Below are 26,547 nucleotides of genomic sequence, written 5' to 3' on the forward strand. Positions count from 1 at the left end.
TGAATAGGATCATCAACATGACAATACAAGGCAAATAAGGAATTCATTCCTTCATCATAAATGTCACTTAGATTTCTAAATTTCTTACCTCTTTCACTTGGTGTGCAAGTGCTTGAAGATGCACTTGAATTTCCTCCTTGTGGTGTGCTTGGAGAAGCACTCTCATTTATCCTCAATGGTGTCCCTTGCTGTCCTTGTGTTGGCGCTGCTGTTTGGGGATGCATTTCAGCCACCTCCTCTTCATCTTCATCATGAGACAAACAGTTCTTGACATTCACTATTTTCTCTATGCTTCCATCCCAAGCTTCTTCCTCAATGAATTGAACATCCCTGCTTACAAAGAACTTCTTGGTAGATGGGATGTACAGCCTGTAGGCTTTGGATTCATCACTGTATCCAATGAAGATGCATTTCTCCCCTTTGCTGTCCAACTTCCTCCTTAGCTGATCTGGTATGTGTGCATAGGCCACACACCCAAAAACTCTCATGTGGGTGACTCCTTGCTTTCTCCCACTCCATGCCTCTTCTGGCACTTTGTTCAAGACTGCTTTTGTAGGACACATATTCAATATATAAACTGCACAATGTACAGCTTCAACCCAATACTCATTTGGCAAATGCTTTGCCTTCAACATGCTCCTCGCCATATCCATGATGGTCATGTTCTTCCTTTCAGCAACTCCATTTTGCTGTGGGGTGTACCGAGTTGTAAACTGTTTATGAATTCCATTTTCTCTACAAAACTTTAGGAATTCATTTGAGATATACTCACCTCCTCTATCAATTCTCAATACTTTTATGTGCAGCCCACTTTGGTTCTCCACAAGTGCTTTGAAATTTTGGAATTTCTCAAAGACTTCACTTTTGTTCTTGAGGAAATATATCCAAGTCTTTCTTGTAAAATCATCAATGAGTGTCAAGAAATATAGGCTGCCAGCTAATGATGGAGCTTGCATTGGTCCGCACAAATCTGAGTGGATAATCTCTAAGGGTGTCTTTGCCCTTATGCTCTTCCCTGATGGAAAACTTTCTCTATGTTGTTTTCCCAAAATGCAGCCTTCACATAGGCTGTCCGGTTTCTCTATCAATGGTAATCCCTTTACCATTCCTTTTCTGCTCAATAAGTTTAGGCCTCCAAAATTTAGATGCCCGAATCTCAAGTGCCATAACCAGTTCTCATCCTTTGGCACGCTTTGGAAGGCCTCTTGGGTGACTGCTGCCATTTCCTTCTTGTTCTTCAAGTCTGCCCTGATCCGGAGAGGGAACATCCTGTTCCTTGTCATCTTCACTTCAGCAATGCATCTTTTGCTGGGTGGTATATCCATGATGGTGCACACATCATTTACAAAGTAAACATTGTAACCCTTTTGGACAAGCTGTCCAACACTCAATAGGTTACATCTCATTCCGGGGACATAGTAGACATCTGTTATGGTTTTCCTTTCTCCTTGTTTTGTAAATATTTTTACCTCCCCTTTTCCCATAACAGACACTTTACAATCAGTTCCTAGTGTGACCTCTGATTTCAAATTCTGATTTAAGGTTGAAAAGAGGGCTATATTCCCTGTCATATGGTTGCTGCAACCTGAGTCTAAAAACCATATGTCCTCACTATGTGTTTCAGCCATGTTACAAGCTAACAGGACATTTTCTTGACTGCTGTTTTCTCTTGTAACATTTGCATTTTGTCTGCTGTTCTTATCATGTTGTTTCTTTCTACAATCACTAGCATAATGTCCATACTTTTTGCAATAATAGCATTGAACATTAGATTTATCATACCTTTGTCCTTGAGCCTGATACTGATCTCTTTGTTGGCTGCTGCCTTGACCTTGGTTCTGATTTGGATTGCTGCCTCTTCCTTGTGCATTTGATGGGCTGTTCCTTCCACCTCTGTTCTGGCTTCTGCCTCTTCCTCTTCTGTTTCCTCTTCCTTGACCTCTTCCTCTTCCAAAGGACATCTGGGTCTTGAAGGCTTGCTCAAGAGATGAGTTTTCATTCCTACTCAACCTCTGCTCATGTGTTATCAGTGATGCATGTAGCTCATCAACTGAATAGTTTGAGAGATCCTTTGTCTCTTCAATGGTGGTGACTATGGCATCAAACCTTGAGGGTAAGACCCTCAATATTTTCTCCACAATCCTTCTGTCTTCAATGGTTTCTCCATGAGTTCTCATTTGTGTGATTACACCAATCACATGAGTGAAGAATGAGTCAATATTATCTGACTCCTTCATGCACAGATTCTCAAAATCCTTTCTCAGCAATTGTAGTTTTGCTGTCTTCACTCTCTCCATGCCTTGATAGGCTGTCTTGAGGGTTTGCCATGCTTCATTTGATGTTTTAGCTGCTGCTATCCTTGGAAATATACTCTGGTCTACTGCTAGATGCAACAATAAAATGGCCTTTGCATCCTTCTTCCTATTGCTCTTCAGGAGATCTCTCTCTCCCTGAGTTAATGCATTGAACTCAGTTTCATCTGCTGGTTCTTCAAAACCATCTTCAACTATTTCCCATAAATCTTGAGAGACAAACAGAGCTCTCATAGTTATTGACCAGTAGTCATAGTTCTTCCCATTAAACTGTGGGAGCTGGGTGTTAAACATACCCATACCAGTGCTTGTGCTAGCCATTCCTTGACTGTGTATGTTTAAAAACAACTGACTGTTTCTTCAGCAACACAAAAAAAACTTTTGAAATACCTGAATCCTTTGATGTCTGAGTCTTCTGTCTGCCTGAGAAGTTTTGCTGCAGCTACAAACCTTCTCCCTTCAGCTTCTTTAACTTCTTTAAAGAGCCTAAGCCTGCTCTGATACCACTGTTGGGTATTTTTGATGGGGGAAAATACCAAAAACCAAACATTCAAACACACAGAGGCAATGCTCTGTTTCTACCTTTCCAGGATCTTTTGTGCTCAGGCAAGATTAAAAAAAAAATTCACTGAGAGACAAAGTATTTCACCACCATTAAAAACATTCTATTCATTAAAAACTGATACAAACTTCATCCTCTTTTACTAAGAGGGATTTACCACTCTAAAATCATTTTTATATTCACTGCTGTGAAAAACAACTTACTGCTGTAATAAAAAGTTTACATAAGTTTACTGCTGTAATAAATTTTACACAGACTTACAAAAAAAACACGCTCCACCATTTTCTTTATGCACTGCTGTGCAAAACCACACATGGTTTTTCTCTTACACCTATGTTTTACAAAAATGCCACACACAACATTACAACCTTGTTCTTTTCTTTTTACACACTGCTGTGTGTTTTTCTTTTTACTGCACCATCATCCTATTTTTCGCTGCTGTAAAAACACCTATGTATATTACCTCCCGTGTGCCATAATAATAAAAAGGTCAACGCCCTAACAAAAACTTATTACATACGATTTTAAACTTTAATGCATGCCGTATATAGAAAATATATAAAAGAACATATAATAAAACGTGCCCATACCCATATTAAAAAGGGGCCACCTAAATCTACCTAGCAACATTAAATTCATGACTTTTCTTCCACGGCGGTCAACCCAAAAATCAAACACTCCACGCAATAGTTTTAATTTGATGCAGGTTCTTATGCAGCTCCAGGTGATCAACGGCGGAGAACAATCAATTAAATCGAACGGCGGAGAACAATCAATTAAATCGGACGGTGGACAACAATATCGGAAGGCACTTTGTCACCTAACTTTATCGCCCGAGAAAACTACGTTGTGTTACGTCAGTGGTGAACCACGTGTCAGCTCCATATTATATCGGAGCTCCTTGCCGGATTATTCCTTCGCCGGAACGCTGGTCCGAGAAGTTCCAGGCGGGTAGCTGAACGTTTTCTGGTGGTTTTGGTTGATAGCGTCTGCGTTGAAATTAGATTTCAACAGGGCAGAGGTCTTTTTAATTCAATCAATACAAATTCTGGGGCTGAGATAATGAGACATCAAAGTACACATAATTCTGTCACCAACGTACGCGAATTCTATCACTTGCATTGTCCCTTTATTACAATTTATATATATGTCTGGACTTTGGCTCATTTTCTCGGAGTGGATGGTGTGATCCCATACCATCTCTTAATGCAGAGAGTTATTTACAATGTGCATTGTATTTCATATATGCCTGTTACCAAGGCAAGATTACCCATCCATGAATTGTAGGTTGGAATACCGGTTTAATCATAACTGGAAATATAAATCGGGAAAACAAAAAATATTGATAATGTTTGCATATGATATTGGGAATGATTAGAGTCAGTTATGCTTAACTATTTTATGAACATTGCATTTCAAATTATTTGATTATCCATAAACACAATAAAATTCATAGAAAATTGTACACCATTGTCAAGTCAATCATTATATCTGCCACCTAAATTATGAATTATGCATATTCATAAAATCATGAATCATCCACATTAATAAAAATATTTATGAAAGATGAGGTTGCATATTCATAAAATCATGAATCATCCATATTAATAAAAATATTTATGAAAGATGGCTGTGCTTAATTTAAGGTTGTCTTAATAAGTGCCAAATAACATATTGATGAAATATGTAATTTTTTTTTTTTAAGATTAACTTAATTAGTTGAAACATGAAAAATTTAATAGGTCGAAATTAGCCATTTCAAGAGGTTTTCTATGTGCTTTATTTAAGGTTGTCTTAATAAGTGCCCAATAAGATTATGATGAAATATATAAAAAAAGTTCGAAAGATTAGCTTAATTAGTGGGACAATGTAAAATTTAATATGTCGAAATTATCTATTTCTAGAAGTTTTTTATGGGCATATTTTGAAAAAATTATGGTAAAGTTTTCTTTTTTTCAAAAGAGAAATAAATTATTAAAATAAAAAAATCTAAAAATCTAAACATAAAGTTTTATTATTTTAATTATATGTTTTATTATTTTAATTATAAATATATATATATATATATATATACAAAATATTTTCATTTATAATTGAGTCCATTATATTTTTGGAAGAAAAATATATTGAAACAAAACCACTCTGATGAATGAAACTCAAGAACGAAATCTTATTATTTCAATTATTATATTTCTAATTTATTATGAAACTCAAAAATAAAGCCATGTTATTTTAATTATTATATTTCAGAAATTATATATTCAAATACTTTACATGTGTCATTAGAGAGGTTTGAAGATGGGTAGATGCTACATTAGCTTCTCACTTTTACTACTTTGTCAAATCCAATTTATAGTGACTAAAACAAAACACACACAAATGTGTGATTAGAAAGATTTAGAATAAAATATACAAATGTGTGATTAGAGAGATTTAAAGCCAAACAAACACAAATGGATTAGCTTGACTATAAACTTAATATTTGATTATTTGTATATTAAAAAGCATCTAATTTAAATCTCATTAAATAATATACACTAATAAACTAATTTAATAATACACACTAATAAACTAATTTAATACTTTATTAAAGTAACATCCATACTATTGTGAAGAATCACACCTTAAAGGTAACAAAAATAAAAAACCCATAATTCTAAAATTATAATACATTTAAAAAAATAAATATAAAGAAATTACTTTGAAATTCCATATTCATATTATATCTATGATTATCTACTTTAATGAGAGTCCTGTGTAGAAAAAAAAAATAGTACTTTAATGAGAGTTATGTGTAACATATTTAAGAAGAAAGATGTTATTTTAATGAGGGTTTTGTGTAGCATGTTTAAAAAAAAGATACTGATTGGCATTTAGAAAAATAATTTTTATTTTGTTTGAGTCAAATTTAAACACTCAAATGAATTGAAATATTTTCATATAAAACATTTAAATTTAAAATAAAAAATACTTGTTATAAATAGTGACAAGTGACAGAAAATCATGCATTAATTATTTCATGTATTATATGAAATTATAAATAAAAAAAATTAAATTACCTTTACAAATTTATTATCTTTTAAGGATTGTAGTTTTGTTGTAACTTTTTATTCTAAGTCTATTTCTTTGAATTATTGAAAAGATGATGGAGAGATATATCTTTTTCTTTTTATAAACTTTTGACATTTGCACAAAGTTGTTTTGTTTTTTTCAAATTTCTACATATAAGATTCAGAGGAACATTGGTACAAATAGAAAAGATAATAGTATATAAGAGTTGACGCGGTAAAATTTTAACAATTTTCCAAGAAAACATTCACAGGAAAGACAAACAAATTTTATTACGAGAGAAAATCAGCCTTTCACACCTAGCCTCATCCATTAGAATCATAAAATGAAGTAGACACTGTTACAATAGTTTAGTAATTATCTTTTGGTTCATAAACTATCTCCACTCGAATACTGGCAACAATATTTACAACAATAAATTTAGTTTAAATTTTCTTTTAATTGATTGTTGTCATATTCTAATAATCTCCACCTTGACAACAATTTTACTAATCCCTTTCTAAAGTCCTATCACATTCCTTTCACACCTAGCCTCATCGATTAGAATCATAAAATGAAGTAGGCACTGTTACAATAGTTTAGTAATTATCTTTTGGTTCATAAACTATCTCCACTCGAATACTGGCAACAATATTTACAACAATACATTTAGTTTACATTTTCTTTTAATTGATTGTTGTCATATTCTAATAATGGCAACAATATTTACAACAATAAATTTAGTTTACATTTTCTTTTAATTGATTGTTGTCATATTCTAATAATCTCCACCTTGACAACAATTTTACTAATCCCTTTCTAAAGTCCTATCACATTTCTTGAAATCCAGGAAAAACCAAACACCATTGTAGCTTCTTTATCAACATTGGTTTTGTAAATATGTCTATACCATTTTTCAAGCATGGACCTTTTTAAGATCAACTCCACCTCCATCAATAACCTATCTTACAAAATGGTATTTTATATCAATATGTTGGTCTTATTCTGATAAGCTAGATTTGCAGCCAAATGTAGAACACTTTGACTATCGTAAAATATAATTATGTTGTTTTGCATTCTTCCAAGTTCACCAAGAATACCGTTCAACCAAATTGCCTCTTTACAAGCATGTGAGATAACAATGTATTTTTCCTTTGTTTTGGATAAACAATTATGTCTTGAAGCTCCGACATCCAACTGATGGATCCCTCCTCAAGAGTAAATACATATCCTGAAGTAGACCTTCTCTAGTCCAAATAAACTGTAAAATACAAATCAACATATCTACAAACATAATCTTTACAACCATTAAAGGCGATAAAATAATCACTAGTGCCTCTTAGATGCCGAATTACCCATTTCACTACAACCCAATGCTCTTTTCTCAGATTTTCCATGAAGCTACTAACAACAACCACCGCATGTGAAATATCCGGTCTAATACAAACCAACGCATACATCATACTTCCTACTTTATTTGCATAAGGTACACAAGATATATCATCTTTTTTATTCTTCATTACTAGGACATAAGCCTGAAGAAAGCTTAAAATGGTAAGAAAAAGGGATATTAATCAGTTTCACATTGTTCATTCTAGATTTCTAAAGTATTTTCTATACATACATCTACTATGAAAATATGAGCTTATCATTTTTCCCGTCTCTGTGTATTTCATTGCCCAATATTTGTTTTTCAACTTTTATATCCTTCATATCAAATGCCCTAGCAATATGATCCTTCAACTTGTTGATCTCTTCCATGCTTTTACTTGCAATGAACATATTGCCAACATACAACACTAAGATAACGAATATGTCATTCAAATTTTTAAAGTACACGCAATGATCATACTCACTTTTAGTATAATTCAAGCTTATCAATAAGGAATCAACTTTGTGTAGCATTGTATGGGTGACTGCTTCAAGCCATACAATGATTTCTTGAGCTTGAAAACTAATCTTCCATTGCGATGTTGCAAAAAACCTTTTGGTTGTTCCATATAAATCTCCTAATCCAAATATCCATGCAAGAATGTTGTTTTAAAATCTAATTGCTCTAACTCCAAATCAATCAAAGTAACTAGTGTTAACACAAAAAATACAGAAACAAGTTTAACAACTCATGAAAATATTTAATGGAAATCTATACCTTCCATCTGAGGCTAACCATTTGCGACTAGTTTGGCCTTATATCTTTCAATATTACCATCAATGCCTATTTTCAATTTGAAAACCCATTTACATCCAGCAACCTTTCTATCTTTCAAAAGTTATACCAGATTCAAAGTTTTGTTTCTCTTTAAGGTATCCATTTCTTATTTCATTGTTGTCATCCATTTGGAATTATTGATATCATCTACTACTTCCTGAAAACGAGAAGGTTTTCCATCATTGATAAACAAAGAAACATGAAGTGAAATCAATATACCTTTTCGGGGGTTTTCTTTCTCGTGTAGATCTTTTTGATGTTGGATTTGGAATTTAACACATTCTCAAAATTATTTAACATCTACAACTTATTTCTCATTAGAAACTTCTTCTTGCTTCCATGTGCATGTAGATGGTTTAGTCTTAAAATAAATTTGTTGTTTAGATACCTATTCATGTTTTAAAACATCTTCTACATGATCATATTTAATAAGAGAAGATTCATCCAATATCACATCTCTGTTGATGATGAATTTTTTAGCAGTAGGATCCCACAACCTATATCCCTTAGCAACATCATCATAACCAACAAAGAAGTATTTATTTGATTTAGGGTCTAATTTAGAAAGACAATTCATAGGAATAAGAGCATATGCTTCACAACAAAAAGATTTTAAATTTGAATAATCACAGGAATAACCTATATATACCTCTTAAGGGATTTTGTAGTTTATTGCAACAAATGGTGATTGATTCACTATATAACAAGCGATACGAACTACTTCTTTCCACAACTCTTGTTGCAAAATCGCATTGCTTAGCATGCTCCTTAATCTTTCTAGAAGAGTCTTGTTCATGTGTTCTACCACACCATTTTGTTGAGGAATATTAATTGAGGTTTTGTGTTACCTAACGATCCTATACTCCTTGTAGCATTCTTAAAACTCTAAAAAGTGAATTTGCCTCCATTATATGTTCTTAAACATTTAATTGATATGTTAGTTATCTTCTCTACCATAGTTTTAATTGTTTAAAGGTTTTAAACACATCAAATTTTATTTTTAATACATAAAGCCACACTTTTCTAGTGAAATAACCTATAAATGACATAGAACATAACGATCTTCTGAGAGAAACAGTAGGAGATGGCCTCCAAACATCATAATGACTATAGTTAAGGATTACTTTACTAAAATGACCAACTGCTTTAAATTCCTGTCTATACTATTTCCTAAATATACAATGTTCATAGAAGCTCAAATTCAGAGATTTCAAGTTTGAAAGTAGCTTGCGGTTTATCAATACCTGTATCCCCTTCTCACTCATATGACCCAGTAAGTGATACCATAAACAAGTGGATTATGTTGCCTCCTTAGATGTCGTTGTTGTTTCGTTGATTTGACTACTTCCATATAGCTTGTAAAGGTTCCCTGTCTTAGTAGCCTTCATGACCACTAAAGTTTCCTTTGGCCCTTTCAATGTTGCAACTTGACCTATCCACTTATAACCACCAAAATCCAATGCTCCCAAAGAAATTAGAGTTTTATTTAATTCAGGTACATGTCTCACATTTGTTAATGTTCTCACAATACCATCAAATATATTCATTTTAACACTTCTAACCTCAACAATATTATAGGATATACTATTATTCATAAGGACAAATTCACCATCAACAATTTTATGTGTTGAAAACCAATTCTTATGTGGACACGTATGATGACATGTGCGATATTCTAATAACCAATCTTCATAATATTTAGGAATATTGTAATTGATAATACTTCATCGATCATACATGAACTCGGTTCAAATGGATTTGCCTCCTTTATAAATCTTGATTGGATTGTTTCCTCTTCTGGAAATCTTTCTTGAGATGCTTTGATTTTTTGTAGAATCAACATGTCAATTTACTCTTATTGCCTTTTGATTTCTCCCTAGATGGAACTTTTGATTTATATCCTGTTTTTTTTGGAATGACCTCAAAGCACTATTTCTTCTAGTGTTGAGGTTTCAATTCTTGATTTCCTCCAATCCTTTTTAGACAACAACGCTCAAACAACAACATCAAATGCAAGAATCTCATTGTGCTTAAGCTGATGGATGTTACAAAATGGTCCTAAGATTTAGGAAGCAAACACATCAGTGTAAATTCCTTATTATTGCAATCGTGTTTCACATCTATACTATTTAACTGGAAAATAAAAGTATTAAATAAATCTAGGTGATCTACAATTTTCTTACCTTATTTAATCTTCAAATCGTAAAATTGCCTCTTTAAGTAGATCTAATTCGTCAAGGATTTCATCATGTCTAGACCTTCCAACTTGGTCCACAAGCCTGTTGTTGTCACTTCTTTGATGATGTTGAATAAAACATTATTAGTGGGACACAACCAAATATACTTAGGCCTCTGGCATCCGTGTGCTCCCATTCATCATTGGTCATTGTTACAAGCTTTTTCCTCTTGCCACCTAACACCTTATGCAGGTCTTATTGCTTAAGTAGATCTCATATTTTTAATTCCATAGTTCAAAATTATTTTTCCTGTTAATATTTTCAACTTAAAATTTAGCATTCACCATTATCATCTACACATAATTTTCTTTCGAATCGAAAAGTCAATGTTTTAATTAAAAAAAAATCACAACCCCATTCTGCATAAAATAACAACAAAGTGTGAACTTTATCAGCCATGGACCTCGAAACTTTGCAAGTTGTGAAACTGAAAATGGTCATGCTAATCTAAAATAATCTGCAAGAGGGCAGAGGTATGTTTGATTCAATCAATACAAATTCAACATTTCACTTATCTCCCTTGGATAAGTTGGGCTGATTGAAGATGACATTCTCTTGTCCAAAACACCTGCAAAATACGAATCAACATATCTATAAACACAATCTTTACAATCATTAAAGGTGATAAAATAATCATTGGTGCCTCTAAGATACCAAATCTCCCATTTAACTACAACCCAATGCTCTTTTCCTAGATTTTCCCTGGACCTACTAACAACACCACTGCATGTCAAATATCTAGTCTAATACAAACCATTGCATACATCATACTTCCTATTGCATTAACATAAGGTACACAAGATATATAATATGTTTCTTCTTCATTACTGGGACACAATGTGAATAAAGCTTAAAATGGGAAGCAAAAGGGAATTAACCAGTTTCACAATTTTCATTCTGGAATTCTGAAGTATTTTATCTATATACATCTACTATGAAAATATGAGCTTATCATTTTTCCCATCTCTATGTATTTCAATGCCCAAGATTTGTTTTACAACTTCTAGATCCTTCATATCAAACACCCTAGCAATATGATCCTTCAACTTGTTGATCTCTTCCATGCTTTAGAAATAAACATATCACTAGACCTACAACTTATGAATGCATCATCTGTAGCTAACCATGACCTAACAAGAATTAATGGATGCCCTCTTAGATAATTTTTGGGAGTTAATATCATAAAATCAACAGGATACTCTCATGAAGATACCACGATTGAAGATATTTCTGATCGTGTCAATCTTGACACTTCATTGTTTACGCTTCTTTAAATATTTTATTTTATGTAATGCACTCTAGTTAGTTAGGTTTTTGCTAATACAAATGTGCTATTAGCACGCTCACATCTTTTTGTTATAACGAATCATTGGTAAATCAAGAAAGAATATTTTGTAAGGGGTTCTCATCTTGAGGCCCTATAATTTTTTTTTATGATACATTATCAAGGGTTCCGAATTTTGTTTCAAGAGGGACGCTCTGCAATTGTGAATGGAAATGTATGCCCTGTTTGAAGATTAATGAAAGTTTTTGGTGATTCTAGCTCACATGAGGTTGTAGAATGTATTCTCTTTTGTGTTTATCCTTTTATCTCCATTCTTCTTTCCATATTACATGTAACAACAGCTGCTGGATGTGTTTTTCATGAAATCATATATTCATTTGTGTCTAATGTTGATTAAAGATGGTTGTGACTGGTAAAATTTAACATCCTTAATATGCACTTCATGTAATCTAGCATGTCATTTTGTGTTCCTTTCACCCTTTTCATGCTAAAGTTTGATGCACGAGATTCTAAACTCAGCCTTATGTGTCTGATTTCAATTCTCTATAATTCTTCTCTTCCATATGTTACAATGACTGATGAACTACATTCTCAAGTAATGTTGGTCACTGAAATTGGACCTTAATTCTTCTATGAATTTTACTTTGCTGTCAGATTTGCATTTCTCATCTTAAAGAAGATTATGAACTGATCCTTTTCAAACTATGTTTAATATTAAGTGTAATTGAATGATTCCTGCAAAACTTGCCAACACTCATCAAGATGTCCTACGCATTGGTCTCTCCTCAACCGAGGGGTTGTCTCTAGGAGCTACAACAATACTCATGTTGATGATTTTTTGTGTACTAGTTTTTGACTGTTTATGAAGTAATTTTTTTTAAAGAAATGCAATACTCATTCACCCCCTCTCAGTATTGTTGATATATCCAACAGATACTATTGTTGCACCACATGCTTTGCACATTGATGCCTAACAATGAACCTTTCATGGCACGACGCATCACTTATGGCATGACCATATGCTCCAAATCACATCGATAAGTTGGGATTTTGTATAATATTAATGGTGTGATTATTGTGTATAGAGGCAATGATAATATGCATCTATACATTATATAGTGCATCAACATATATAGGTTATTTTTTTAAGAAAAAACACTTAATCATGCATATATTAATGCACAACAAAAACATGGTTTTTTTTTTTTTAATTTATTAAATTAAATTTTACTAGTGTGCTCCATGTCAATCTACACATATTAAGGCTTAACCAATTACTTTTCTTAACCCTAGTTAGTGCAATTGTAATATTGAGAAGCACTATTAATAGTGCTTCATGAAAATAAATATCAACGAAAATATGATTTTTTTATTTTTTTATTTTTTATGTTTTACTAATTTTTCATGGTCAACTATATATATATAGAGATCTGCGGCTCTTCATCGATTCGGCCTTCTGTGGTTAGATCTGCGGCTCTTCATCGATTGGGCCTTTTCCTGCAGCCATTGCTAGAATTCGAAAAAGCAAAAATTCGTGGTTCCGATCAATTGCACGTGATTGAGAAGAAACTCAGGAAAAGCTTGTAGGCTGTTATATGAATAGTAGATCTTGTGGTTGTCGTATATCTATGACTCTTTTCTCTTTGTAACCAAGTCGTGATATAGATCTATGGCTCTTCTCTTCTCATCGATTGGGCCTTCTGCGGTTTATAGATCTGCAGCTCTTCGCTTTACTGTGGTTTATAGATCTGCGGCTCTTCTCTTTACTGTGGTTTATAGATCTGCGACTCTTCACTTCTCTTCGGCAATCTTCTGTGGCCTTCTCTTCAGAAATCTTTTATACTCAGGAGGAGAGCATTCTCTAGATGGCTCCCAGCTTCGTGAAAATAACTGCTGGCTCAGTTCTGTCCGCTTCTGGGGGGCAAGCTCCTGCCCATATCGTTAGTGAAGCCCCAGCTCCCACTGTCCAGGTGGTCTAGTCCTCACTCGATGAGGCTTCGAAGTTCTCTGAAAGTGCCCTAATCTATCGATTCAATGGTTTTTGGCCGTGGCTGACAACTCTCCATAGTTGTATCTCGGAAGTATGGAAGCCTCTAATTCCTTATGCAATTAATATCTACCCTTGTGCTAGGGGTTTCTTTATAGTAGATTTTGAAAACCCTAAAAGCAGACAATGTATTCTAGATTCCGGCCCTTGGTTTTGGGAAAAATTAGGCATATTCATGAGGCCATGGAACCCATCATTTGATCCCTCAACAACAGTCATAACCTCAACACCAGTTTGGGTGAGATTGCCAAACCTACCCTTGCATCTCTAGAATTTCTCTTCGCTAAAAGCCATTGGAAATGCAATTGGGAAATTTTATTGCAGGTGACCAGAAACAGAGGAATATGCCAGAACCACCTATGCACGCATTTGTGTGGAAATGGACTTCAGCGTCGGATTCTCAGCTGAAATACACCTAATAAGTAAAGACTATGTGTGGAACCAGAAACTTGATTATGAAAGTGTCCTCTTCAGATGTCGATGCTGCTCTGAGACAGGCCACCTAGCCAAAAATTTCCCAAAAGCCTCTCAGAAAAATTCTGGTAGAAAAAATCACCACAGATCTACATGGTGGGAAGGAGCACAAAAAGAACACTACACTGTCATCAAAGAAGAATACTCTCGAGAAAACTCTGAATCACAATAAATCGGGCAAGAAAGAAACAACTCTCAAGACAAACTGGGGGAAAGCCCCGCCCAGCAACAAAAGAGTGAACTCGACAACCCCTCAAGCATCAACAGTTATGAGGATTCGAATACTGCACAAAATAAATCTTCATTTAACAGCCAAGCAGATCTCCTAGACCAAACTTCTTCTCTGACTATCTTCAAAAGGACGAACACAATAGATTGCGAAGCTAAGACACCAATGTCCCAAGAACTAGAAGAGATGAAGGAGATGTAAGATAAAGAAAGTTTGATGACTGTAGAGAAAAAAAAGAAAGCTATAGCACCAATCTCGCCAAGAAAGACGAGGAGCTCGACAATTAGAAACTAAGAAAGAAAAATATAGCTCTGATAGACCAATTTGGTCTCAATGGACATTGACTACCGCCACCACCACCACCATCATATATATATATATATATATATATATATATATATATATATATATCGTAACTGGTTTATTAGTGATAATGAAAACACCATTAATGGTGCATCATGTATATTTATATTATGTATTGTTTTATTTAGTGAGAGACAAATTATTTGAGTGCACCACATGATATTTTATTAAATAAAAAATATTGTAAATTTAAGGTAAGTTATAAATTTCAATTCACTAAAAAAGTAGAGAGGTAATAAACAATTTTTCTATTGTGTTCCTTTTTAAGAAAGAATGGTTTCCATGTGATAAAAAATGAAATCATGGAGTCATTTTGTAAAAATTGAAAATGAACCAAATCCATTAGAAAATAAAAAAAATAAAGGAATTTGATAGCATAAAAACATTGATCTAGATTTGATCATTATCTTATTTTTCATCCATCTTGATGTTTTAAGAGTGGAAAAAGTGAAGGAATCGATGAATAGGACAATTTTTACTAGTGTCCTAGTCTGGACAATTTTGGGTCAAAAACTTCCTGAGTCATTTTGAAGCCTTATATGAACACTATTTGTGGGTCCGAACTTTCTAGACTCTATAATATACATGACGATACCTTTCCAATGGTGCAAGAATCATCTCAATCAGAGCTCATATGAGAAAGTTATGTCTCCTTGAAATTGACCTATAAAATTTGACCATCATAATTCAAGAGGATGCTAAGTTAGCCCCCATTATTCATGCAAAAGGGGCTAGCCATGTCCTCTAGAAGAGTCAATATTGTAACTCTAGTTAAGGGTTGAATAAGTTAAACATAACCACTAGTAGACTATCGAGTAGTGCTATAATTGGGCCACTAGGAGGAAAAGGGGTTCCATTACATTCTAGTGCATTTTTTTTATAGATGAGTAGGGGAGAGTGGACCCACAAACTACATTACTTCTTTGCACATGTATTCATTTCCATTTATAGAAGAGAGAGTAGAGCAGTCTCACCTTCTAGCTGGGTTTTCTGAAAGAGTTCCCTAGACTATATCTTGTATTCTTATGGTTGTGAGTGATTTTATTTTCCCTTATTCTCTATTTTCCACATTTTACATATTGTATACATAAAACAATAACTTAATAAATCCAAAAATATAAAAAAAAATAACCCTCTAATATAAATTTTAATTTTTTATACATACTTTTATCACAACTTTTATCACATCTATTATGACGAATTGTCCATTAACATATCTACCATAGTTTGCAAATGAAATACTAATAATAATGAAACCATACAAAGATGAAAGATGCTAGTGCTTATGTATCTGAAGCACTAAAAAAAAATGTAAAAATAAAACTATTCTGTAAAATATTTTGTTTAAACCCTACTTCGGTGCATTTGATAAGAAAATACATTAGTGTGCTACTATATCTTAGATACCCTAGAATTTTTTTTATAAAATCAATATCTTAGTGTGTGATTTGATAACGTGCCTTGTTGTGGGTATTTCTAATTAAATACACTAGTCTACCTTTTTATTAAAAAAACTGCATTTTATTACAAAATGTAATCACCTACATCTTATAACCTCAATGCGCTTTTATGTTGAGCTTCATCCACCTCAATGCACCTTTATATTCCTAGCACACAATTGATATTTTACAAATGAACTTGATTGTGCAACGTGTATTTAGGTGCCCCATCACAATCAAATACATGAGTTTTTTTTTTAATTATATAAAAAAAAGCTATATTTTATTACCAAAAAAAATCCTCCCGTACTTTGGTGCTCCCTAAATTATGGCACGTTAGTGTGCTACTATGTCCTTAGTGTATTATTAGTCTCTGCTATCTGGCAATGGTCAGGGACTATAGTAATCAGAAAAGATGTACTTAACATTAGTTCACCTGCTTGAACGCGTCTGTTTATCGAGTATAAACAAAGTTTTTTACATCATAGTGGTTTATGGTCTTATTTGGCCTCTTCCCGAGGCAGAGGCGCTGAAATCATATCTTATGTTGTATTTGTCCGGGTCTTTCTCATTCATTTTTCAGATGTTAGATGATTAATGCTAACATTAATCTGGCATTAATCTGGCCATATAAAATGCTAGCTCTAGCTCTTATTGCATTTGAGCTATCAGGAGGCTGAACCGATTGATATCACTGTTGCAATGTGTCACTCTGCATGCTGCTGTGGTGTCTACAGAACAGATGCTGTTGCTGAGGGTAGACAAAACAGATGTTGTATAAGCATACCTAAAAGCATATCCAGATGATATGCATAACCAGTTGTTTCAGGTGGTGAAGAACGAGACGATGTTGCTGAGGGACGAAGCACCACATCCATGACCTGCAATGCTTCTTGCGGAAGCGACACAGGCTCCCCTGCTAAATACTGTGCCAGTTGCTTCAAGTGAATCGTTGCGGCCTGCCTGAATAGCATGTGGTAAGTCCTAACCCGCCTGAACAACTCTCAAATGCTCATTTGATCTCATGATAAAGCTCGCTTTTGATTCCAAATTTTCCCATTTCCAAACTCATTATACCTCTCTAACTCTCACTGGTACAATTACTCATAATAAAACATGCAATTTTAATACTACTGTACAAGTTTCCACAATTATTGCATTAATTTGAAGAATTTCTGTTATACCAATAGAACATAGAATATACACAGAGGACTACAAGAACATTTTAAAGCTCAGAAAGGGATCTTACAGCAACCATAGAGATTTATAGTCTCGTCTATGAATCTCTTACAATCTTCTTCTTTGGTCACATCGGCAGCAATCACATGAACATTTTTAGCACCCAGAGACCTTGATTTGTCAGCTACGTCCAGTTCCACTTGCTTGTCGCTGAGAGGCTTGGCTGTATAGAGGCTCTTCTGCCCATCATAAGCAGGGACCTCAGGGTACTTCTTGAATGCTTCATACATAATCTTATATTGGAAACCCTTAGGAGGCCTCGGCTCAATGGTAACCTACGCGGTTAAAGCCAAAAAGATCATTCCAGACATTGACATGAATTTTCGCATAAAAAAGAGACGGTGAAAGAAAAGGAGAAAGATACATACATCGTAATGGAACAACTCCTTGTTCTGAAACCGAACCCTGTAATGATTTGCCAAGAGGGAAATAGGCTGTCCAGAATTGCCAAAGCACTGTCGAATGATGTCGTCGGGAAGATCATTAATAGTTCCTTCGCGTCTCAGCTGTGCCAGCCTCTTTGACCTACGCAGGCTCTGGGGTTTTACCTGAAATGAAAAAAGAAACAACATGAGTCGTGACTAACCATTCTTTATAGTATCATTGCATTATCAGAATTTATCAAGCGCTGCAGAGGTCAGCCGGTCCTTATAAAACCCAGGATTACTCACTATATCTTTCCTTTTTTTGCAAACAGGCTGGAGGTTGGAGTGCGATTTATATGGAACTCTCTGTGCCAACCTCTCTGACCTACGCGGGCTCTGGCGTTCTACCTGAATTGAAAAAAAAAGAAACAAAATGAGTCGTGACTAAAACAATAATATCAGAATGACAAAACAATCATGAAGTATTTGTGGTACCATGGCTCTCTTCCTGTTTAATGATTTGCAGGTTGCCGTGGAGAAAATATGTATCGCTTAATAATTTGCAGGGTGCAGTGGAGAATGCACCACCGCTAGTCGTAGCACGGTACCAGAAGCCCTGACACAGAGGCATGGAACAACTCCTTGTTCTGAAACCGAACCCTGTAATGATTTGCCAAGAGGGAAATAGGCTGTCCAGAATTGCCAAAGCCGGGTCGCCTCAAAATGTTAAACTTTCCGGCAAAAGAAGGGGTTGCCGGAACCATTTGTGCGCCACCGGCAGTCGTTGAACTGGGCATAGCCATTGCTCGTTTTCTTTTTCACTTTCTTTCTTCAAAGCTTGAGGTACAAGATGTTCGAACAGCGAACAGAGTGAAGCACAGTACCAGAAGCCGTGACACAGAGGCAGAATTTACGAATATAACACAAATCTCACTAACAACAACTTCAGTCACTGTTCTGCTAGTTGCTGGCTTTTGAACCAGAGACCAGACTGACACAGTGTTTGCTAAAAGTGCTTACAGCCGTCACAGAACTTACCAAGACAACGCAAATGTCACTTGCTCGTGAACCTTAAAGCTATATTGACAACTGTTCACAATACATGCAAAGGGATGAATACGACATCATTATTGAACTTAATGGTTAAATACACATAACATCGGTTTTAATTCTGATTTCAATCAGTGAAAATCCCTCAAAATTGGGCAATTCTGGCTCGAAAATAGCCAAATTATGGGCTACAACAGGATTAAAATTGCACAGAAACTAAATCCCTCTCAACAGATGGCCCTGCATTCAGTTACAGCTGCAACATCATACTTGTGCCCTCGGCCTGCATGATACGCTGAGAATAGGTTGCTTACAACGACGGTGATAATGGCAGTGCGACCGACAACTTACAGCGAAGGCGATAATGGCAACGCGACGGACAATTCATTGGTCTTACTGAAGCCGATACCTGGGCATAGAAATCACGGAGTTAAAGCCGGTTTGACATGTTACACTATCTGTGCATGCACCCAATGATTTATGTGCACAAGTCTTATGCTCTAGAAAAACATGCAGCCAATAAATTATGTGCACAGGTGTTATGCTCTGGAAAAACATGATAATTTGACACGCGTCGGGTATTCTGCATGTTTCTTCGCCACGAGACGATTTACCAAGCTCGTTTCTTCGCCTTCGCTAAGAACTCATATCTGGCTGCAACAAACAATTGCTAAATCTTTAATTTGCTAAAACTTTAATATGCATTGGAGAGAATAAAATTAATATTCCATATCTTTAATATGCCAGCATCCTTTAATATTATGGAGAGTCAGAGCATTAAGTTCTTTGCATTACGAAGAGTGTTCATATATTATACCACCCTTCTTGGCATTATGCAGTGTTCAATGCTTGATTGGTGGTTCAAGTCTTTTATCTATATATAATTACAGCATTCAGTACTTAATTGCAGCCTTTAATGCTTGATTGCAGACTTTTATTCATATATAATTGCAGTGTTCAATGCTTGATTGGCAACGTTGAGCTTGGAGAGCGTTGAGCAGCGTTCATTATGGAGCAGCCTTCATTCCTGGAAATTTATATCATGGAGAGTGTGTTATCTATTGCATATTAATATATTATGGAGAATGTCTTGCAGCTATTCAAAAGAAAACATATTATGGAGAATGTTTTGCAGCTATTTTCTCTTGTGATCTTTTCAAATTTGTTTGCCAACTTAATATATCATTGTTATATGGTAGTGGCTTCCTCTTGGCTTATTGCATGGTCCAATATATTATTGTCATACGGCAGTGGCTTCCCCTTGGCTTATTGTATGGTCAAATATATCATTGTTATAAATTGCAGCGACTTCCCGTTGGCTTATTGCATGGTCAAATATATATGGCAGTGACTTCAAATATGTTATATGGCAGTGACATCAATGAATGTGCTATTGAAATATGTTGATGGACAGGTAAAACGGGATCGGAACCCTCGTTATTTCCCAACGGCAAGTAACTGACGAATTCGCGGCAATTAATATGAGTAGTGGTGTCATATTTGATGCCTGAAATCGCCGCGTGGCGAACACCGCGTACGTCACACAGCGGGAAAAGCAACTTTCCATACTTTGTTACCGGGCACCGGGCGTTTTGTGAAAATACGTCCTCACTCCGGCTACAAAGACCAGTAACTTTGCGAAAATATGTCCTTACTCCAGCTATATCACCGATTTGCCTGCTACATGGCCAATCTGCTCTCAACGGTTTAATAACAGATCGACTGGTCCAGGTACATGCGCATGAAATTGTAAAGCTATTTCGGAGCGCATGAAATTGTAAAGCTATTTCCGAGCGCATGAAATTGTAAAGCTATTATTCATACTAGAATCTAGCTACTTCATGTTCATAAACCACTGAACAAGCTTGCTAAATACTGCAACTAACAAGAGAATATGGCAGGGACTAGCTGCACCGCAGCCCTTCTTGTTTGAATAGTAACAAAATTGTGAATCAATGAGTTATTTATTAGTATTTCCCAAATTTGGTTTTAGAATTTGTAATAATAATAATTTTTTTTGGATGTATGATGTATTATAATAATTTAATGTATTTAAATTGAAATTTTTTTTATGGATACATTTTTTTTAAAGAATGTTCCCCAAAACTATTTCTTTTTGTGTCTATAACAATAAGAATTTTAACAAGTTTGTGTTTTCCTATATGTGTTACATGTAAACATGTTTTTTATTCAATCTTAAATACAAGTAAATATGTTTTCTTTAATTCAATCCCTAATTTCATATTTTAATGATGTCTTTTAATTTCCATGCCCAACATATAATTTGTAATATCAAAATTATTTATATCACACTAAAATGGCAATTAAGATACAACCTTTTTTAGTATTTTCAAATTATTTCTAATTAACAATATAACATCAACATATAATACCATATAAAATAAATGATCACCAACATACTTAAAATACATAATCAACTTCCTCTTAAAAAATAAAATCCTATAAATAAATATCAAATCTCTTCTTACAAATGACTTTAAGCTATACCAAATTTATTTAAAATTACAAATTAACTCTTTCTTTCAATTTCAATATGAACACAATGTAAATTTCTTTCTTTCAAAAATCCATATGAAGGTTATATTTACTCCCCTATTATCATATAATGAAATTTGTTATATTTAAAGTTTCTTATTTTTATTATATTTTTTTAATATATTTTTTATAATAATATTTTTATACAATGTATAGTTAAATTAATTGTTTTTTAAGTAATTTATAATTTTTATGTTCAAATATTTTAAAGCCAAATAATATAAATAATAGTTTTTTTCAAATATTTGTGTTAAAAATTTTTCAGTTTAATTTAATTATTAGATTTTTATGTTTTTTTATAAATATATTTTCTAATTAATTTTAACCATATTCAAAAATGCTTTTTAAACACAAAAAAAAATCATAATCTCATCAAAATTTGACAAAAAAAAAAATAAATCAAAATTTGTAGGGCCATATTTAACCAAAAATAAAAATTAAAACTTAAGATAATTAGACTATATTGAAAAACTATTCTACAAAATGTTGATTTACTCTTTGTAAAATTTGCTTATTCATTTTAATTTTCTTTATTCTAAATTAAATAAAAACTATAATACATATAACCCTGGTTATACTTCAAAATTTATTATTTATTTTCATATTCATAAATTATCAAAAAGAAAATATTTAAGTACCAAACTTATTTAAGTATTAAAAATCTCTACGTTAAAATAAAAGTAAATCTCCATAATTATAAATCTTATTACATGTTCCTTAAATGTGTATATGTTTAACTTATATATTATTTCTTTTTGTAGTTAATAATAATAATTTAAATAAAATTATAATTTCTGATTTTTTAATTTTAGCAAAATAAAATATATCATGAAATATTTTGTTATTTATTATAAATAAAATTAATATCTATAAATATTTACTGTCCATTTATTTTAATTTATATAATATATTAACATATACTAATATAAAAATACAATCTTCACCAAAATTTTGATAAATTAAATTAAAATAAATTACAAAGCTATTCACTTCAATTTATATAATATATTAACATATACTAATATAAAAATACAATCTTCACCAAAATTTTGATAAATTAAATTAAAATAAATTACAAAGCTATTCACTTCTGATGATGATGATGGTAGTTAAAGTCAGCTAAAACATTCCAAACAATCTTAAATTGATTTATAAATATAATCAGCCCAGAAATTTAAATTAATCTAAATAAATTACAAAATTATTTAATAAAACCTTCATAAATTAAGAAACAATTTACCAATCAGAAAACTTATATCTACATTATAAATCCCAAAAATCTTAAATCTAACCCAATTTACATATAATAAATCCTCATCCAATTTACATATAATAAATCCTCATAGAATAGAAAATGCAAGACTCTAAATACTATCAATCAAATCAAATACCTCTGTACACAATATCAATCTCGAGCTCTGCCATTAAAGACAACTATACACAATATCAAACCTCCAGCTCTGCCACCAAAGACAGCTATACATATTACACACTATCAATCTCGAGCTTGACGGCCTCCAGCTCTGCCACCAAAGACAGCTATACACACTATCAATCTCGAGCTTTGCCATCAAGAGAAAACCATAGTCCGTAATCTCAAGCTCTGATTTATTATCTCTGCCATCAAAAGACGACTATACACAATAATCTCGAGTTCTGATTCATCTTTCCCTTCTTCCTCTTCATTTATCTTTTCCTTTTCCCTTTTGACACATCTTTAAAGATAGCACTGAAGTGGAATACTGAAGTTATACGATTGAATATTGAATTAAAAATGCAGAATAGATTAGTGTTACCATTTTGAGCTCAACATCTTGCGAAGTTTGTACTTTGTTGTCATTTTATGGAGAACCTTCTTTGCTCCACCCACTTCCATCTCTGCCAGTTTCTCCAGGTGTTGGTAAGCTCCCGCACATGCCATCTTTTTCCTACCACTGCTGCTGTGGGATAGGGCCAGCAATGCAGAAATGAGAAATACATTGGCCACTGTATCGTTTTTGGGATCTAATAATTGCACCAGACAATACACATTCTCATCATTTTTGACGAATTCCTTTCTGTTGCAGCCCACAGCGAGTAGGCTGGAGAGTGCCCGTGCAGCAATTGCGTGAGAGAAGCTAGGCTCGCCGTCCAACATATTTGCAAGCAAACCAATGCACCCTGCTTCTCCCAGTGCTCTCTTTGTTTCCTCGGTGCGCGACAGATTGCAGATGATCATGGCCGCCAATTCTTGAATCTCAACACGCCCACTCCCGAGGAGGACTGTGAGATCCTTAACAAATCCAGTGGACATCAAAAGGCTTATAGAGCAAATGGATGCAGAGAGGCTGTGGATTGTCTTCAGTATAATCTCTTGGGCCTCGGGACTCGGTGCTCTTTCCAATAACAGAACAAGCGATTCAACCCCACCTTCCATGCAAATCTTCTGCCTCAGCTTTTCATGATTGGAAGCCAACAAATACAAACATTGGGCAGAAGACTCCTGTGCAAGAGTTGTACCACAATTCACAAGATTGATCAGCACAGGAATTGCTCCTTCCTCTGCCATGGGACCTCTTATTTCTTCCACAAAGGCCAAATTCCTCAACACTGCCGATGCAATAGCCTGCCCTTCCGGAGACCCACATTTACAGATTTCGACCAGAGCCGAGAGTCCACAGTATGCAGTAATCGCACAAGCATTCTCCCTATCTATGTCTTCTCCGTAATTACAACGGCAGATCCCTAATGTTACATTCAGTCCCACGTTAACACTTGCCTTATCTGAATTAACTGTCAATTCCAACAGAGCTTCTGCTGCCTTCTCCTTGGCCACACAGCTTCCAGATTCCAAGATCCCAATCAACGGTGCTATAACACCCTCTCCAACGAGACAAGCCTTGCAGGGATCCGAGTGCACGAGAATCGACACCGCGACCACCGAATATTCTCTGAGAGTAACGATATGGGAATGCAACAAATGCACCAAGAATCCAATATCTAGCTTTTCATCTGCCACAACGACGATATTGTTGTCATCCTCTAGCAGAATCTGTACGAGAACAAAGAGGGCCTGTTCTTTGAGTTGGGTATTCCCAATCTGAATCTTTGCAAAGAGACCCCGGAGAAAGAGGACGATGGCATCCCTTCTAGCCCCAAGCCCCGGCCTCGACACTACGCTTGCATCATTGGATTCTCTCAACAGTCCGCTCTTTATGAGAACCTGGAAATCGCGCTGGTGAAAACTGAGTTTGTCGACGAGCACGTCCAGGTCGCTCTGCTTCATAAGTTTCCAGCTGCAAGAAAGCACTCTGCAACACTTGACGAGCTCTCTGGCCACTTGCAGAGTGGATACAACTTTGGACAGAAGCTCTTTCAAGAGCGAATTCTCGGACCAATAACAGCACGAAGGTTCTTTAATAATGGCGGTAATGGTCTGATTCAGAAGTTGCAGCTTAGATGCGATCGCTTGCCATCTTCCCGTAAAGACTTTTGTGTAAAATGCGTTAGAGATGAGCAACGGAATGAGGCCCAGGGCCTTTCCCACGCAATCTTCTGCATCATTAATTCTTCCCTCCATTTCCTTGTAATGCCATCATGGTATGTGAAATCTTAGAAGATATATAGGAATAAGGGAGAGTAAGTTGGAGTCAGCGAGATTCGTGTATTTGGATCGGCCCAATTAAAATCCATAACGTTGCAACTACCTTGCATAATTTTGGATAATAAGATCCGAACGTGCAACCTCAGATACGTCGTCTTGTTTTGTCCGCGGGCTAGATCGGTGCGATCTCCAGGTTCCACCTGAACCGACTCCACAAATTTGATTTGAACCACGGCCGCAACGCATCAAATTGTAACTGTCCGCATGCATGCCAGTTGCAATTTATTTTCCAAAAATAAGTCGAATGACAGGTACTATAAGCTCAGAGGTATGCAAAATGCAATAAGATTTGTTTCTAATTTCCGTTCAGTGTGTTAAACTCCACCTGCATTCAATAAAATAAATTTGTTAAATTTAATCTAATCTAATTTTGCATAGGGAAAGACGTTTGTCTTGGAAAGGGGAATCACGTTTGTAATCGTATGTCATAATGTTCCTATGAATTTTACGAAAGTTGACACAAAATTCCATGAAAAATTTGTAAACGGATCATTATCAACGAACCTGTCTAAGGTCTCAACTATCTTGTTTCCACCTTAAACCCTCTTCTCTTTGGTGTCCTTATTAAGTACTTTGAATTCCATTCCTTTTAGCGTATTTTGTTAGATTCTTTTTCTTTTCTCGGCTATGTTGGGCAAATAATATCATAAACAAATTATTTATTAAATTACTTTGAAAATGAACCAATGTTGTTGAACATCCTCTCTTCCAATCCCATGGAATATTAGAATTATGAGAATCAAATATTTTTACTTTGAAAATGAACCAATGTTGTTGAACATCATCTCTTCCAATCCCATGGAATATTAGAATTATGAGAATCAAATATTATGTTGTCATATTAGACATTAAAACTGAAACTACTATATGATGTCTACTTGATGATGTTGATATATGTACTCTTTCTTGTGAAATCTTTTTATCTTTGGATCTTCTTGAAATTTCACAGTTTTCTACTAAATCTTTGACTATAGGTTTCCTTGAACTATCTCTTTCTTTTAGTAAGATGCACAAGGGGTTTGGTTCAAAGGATGAGTTATGTTGGGTGGAATAATTGTAAAAAAATTACTTAACATAAATTTTCAATATGGGATTGTATACTTCAAGGCACTACATAGTTTTTGCAGAGATAGAAACATTAGGGGCCTAACTCACTGCCTAAAGAAAGTTTCACGCAAGTAAAAGCATCAAAAAATTGCATTACTCTAGGCTTCTATTGTAGAGTCCTTACATGGACCAATCTCCAACTTCACTAGACATCACACATGAGACTTCAAGCAATTTGAATACCTTCAATGGTAGAATAACTCATACAACTTCAATTGAAAAACCTATCTAAGATACCGCTAGGTTCTCAGGCAATAACAAATCTCAAGAACTCACTATGAGTTTCAAAACTAATCTTCATGAAAGGACGTTAAGGCATTGAAAAGACAACATCTATCAACTATGCAACACTACAAATCACACAACTGAAGGAAAGAGGTTA

General features: G+C 34.4%; 1 protein-coding gene across 1 annotated transcript; it reads right to left on the reverse strand.

The window, feature by feature from the left end:
• Window positions 1–23,207: 23,207 nt before the first annotated feature.
• LOC149233658 (uncharacterized) lies at window positions 23,208–24,974 on the reverse strand. The gene has a single exon (XM_089382247.1). The coding sequence runs from the start codon at window positions 24,972–24,974 to the stop codon at window positions 23,208–23,210; it is 1,767 nt and encodes a 588-aa protein (XP_089238373.1).
• Between the last annotated feature and the right edge of the window lie 1,573 nt (window positions 24,975–26,547).

Source organism: Pinus tabuliformis, chromosome J (assembly GCF_031772625.1).
Source record: "Pinus tabuliformis cultivar Carrire ecotype Pingquan chromosome J, CPIR1, whole genome shotgun sequence".
Taxonomy (NCBI): Eukaryota; Viridiplantae; Streptophyta; class Pinopsida; order Pinales; family Pinaceae; genus Pinus; species Pinus tabuliformis.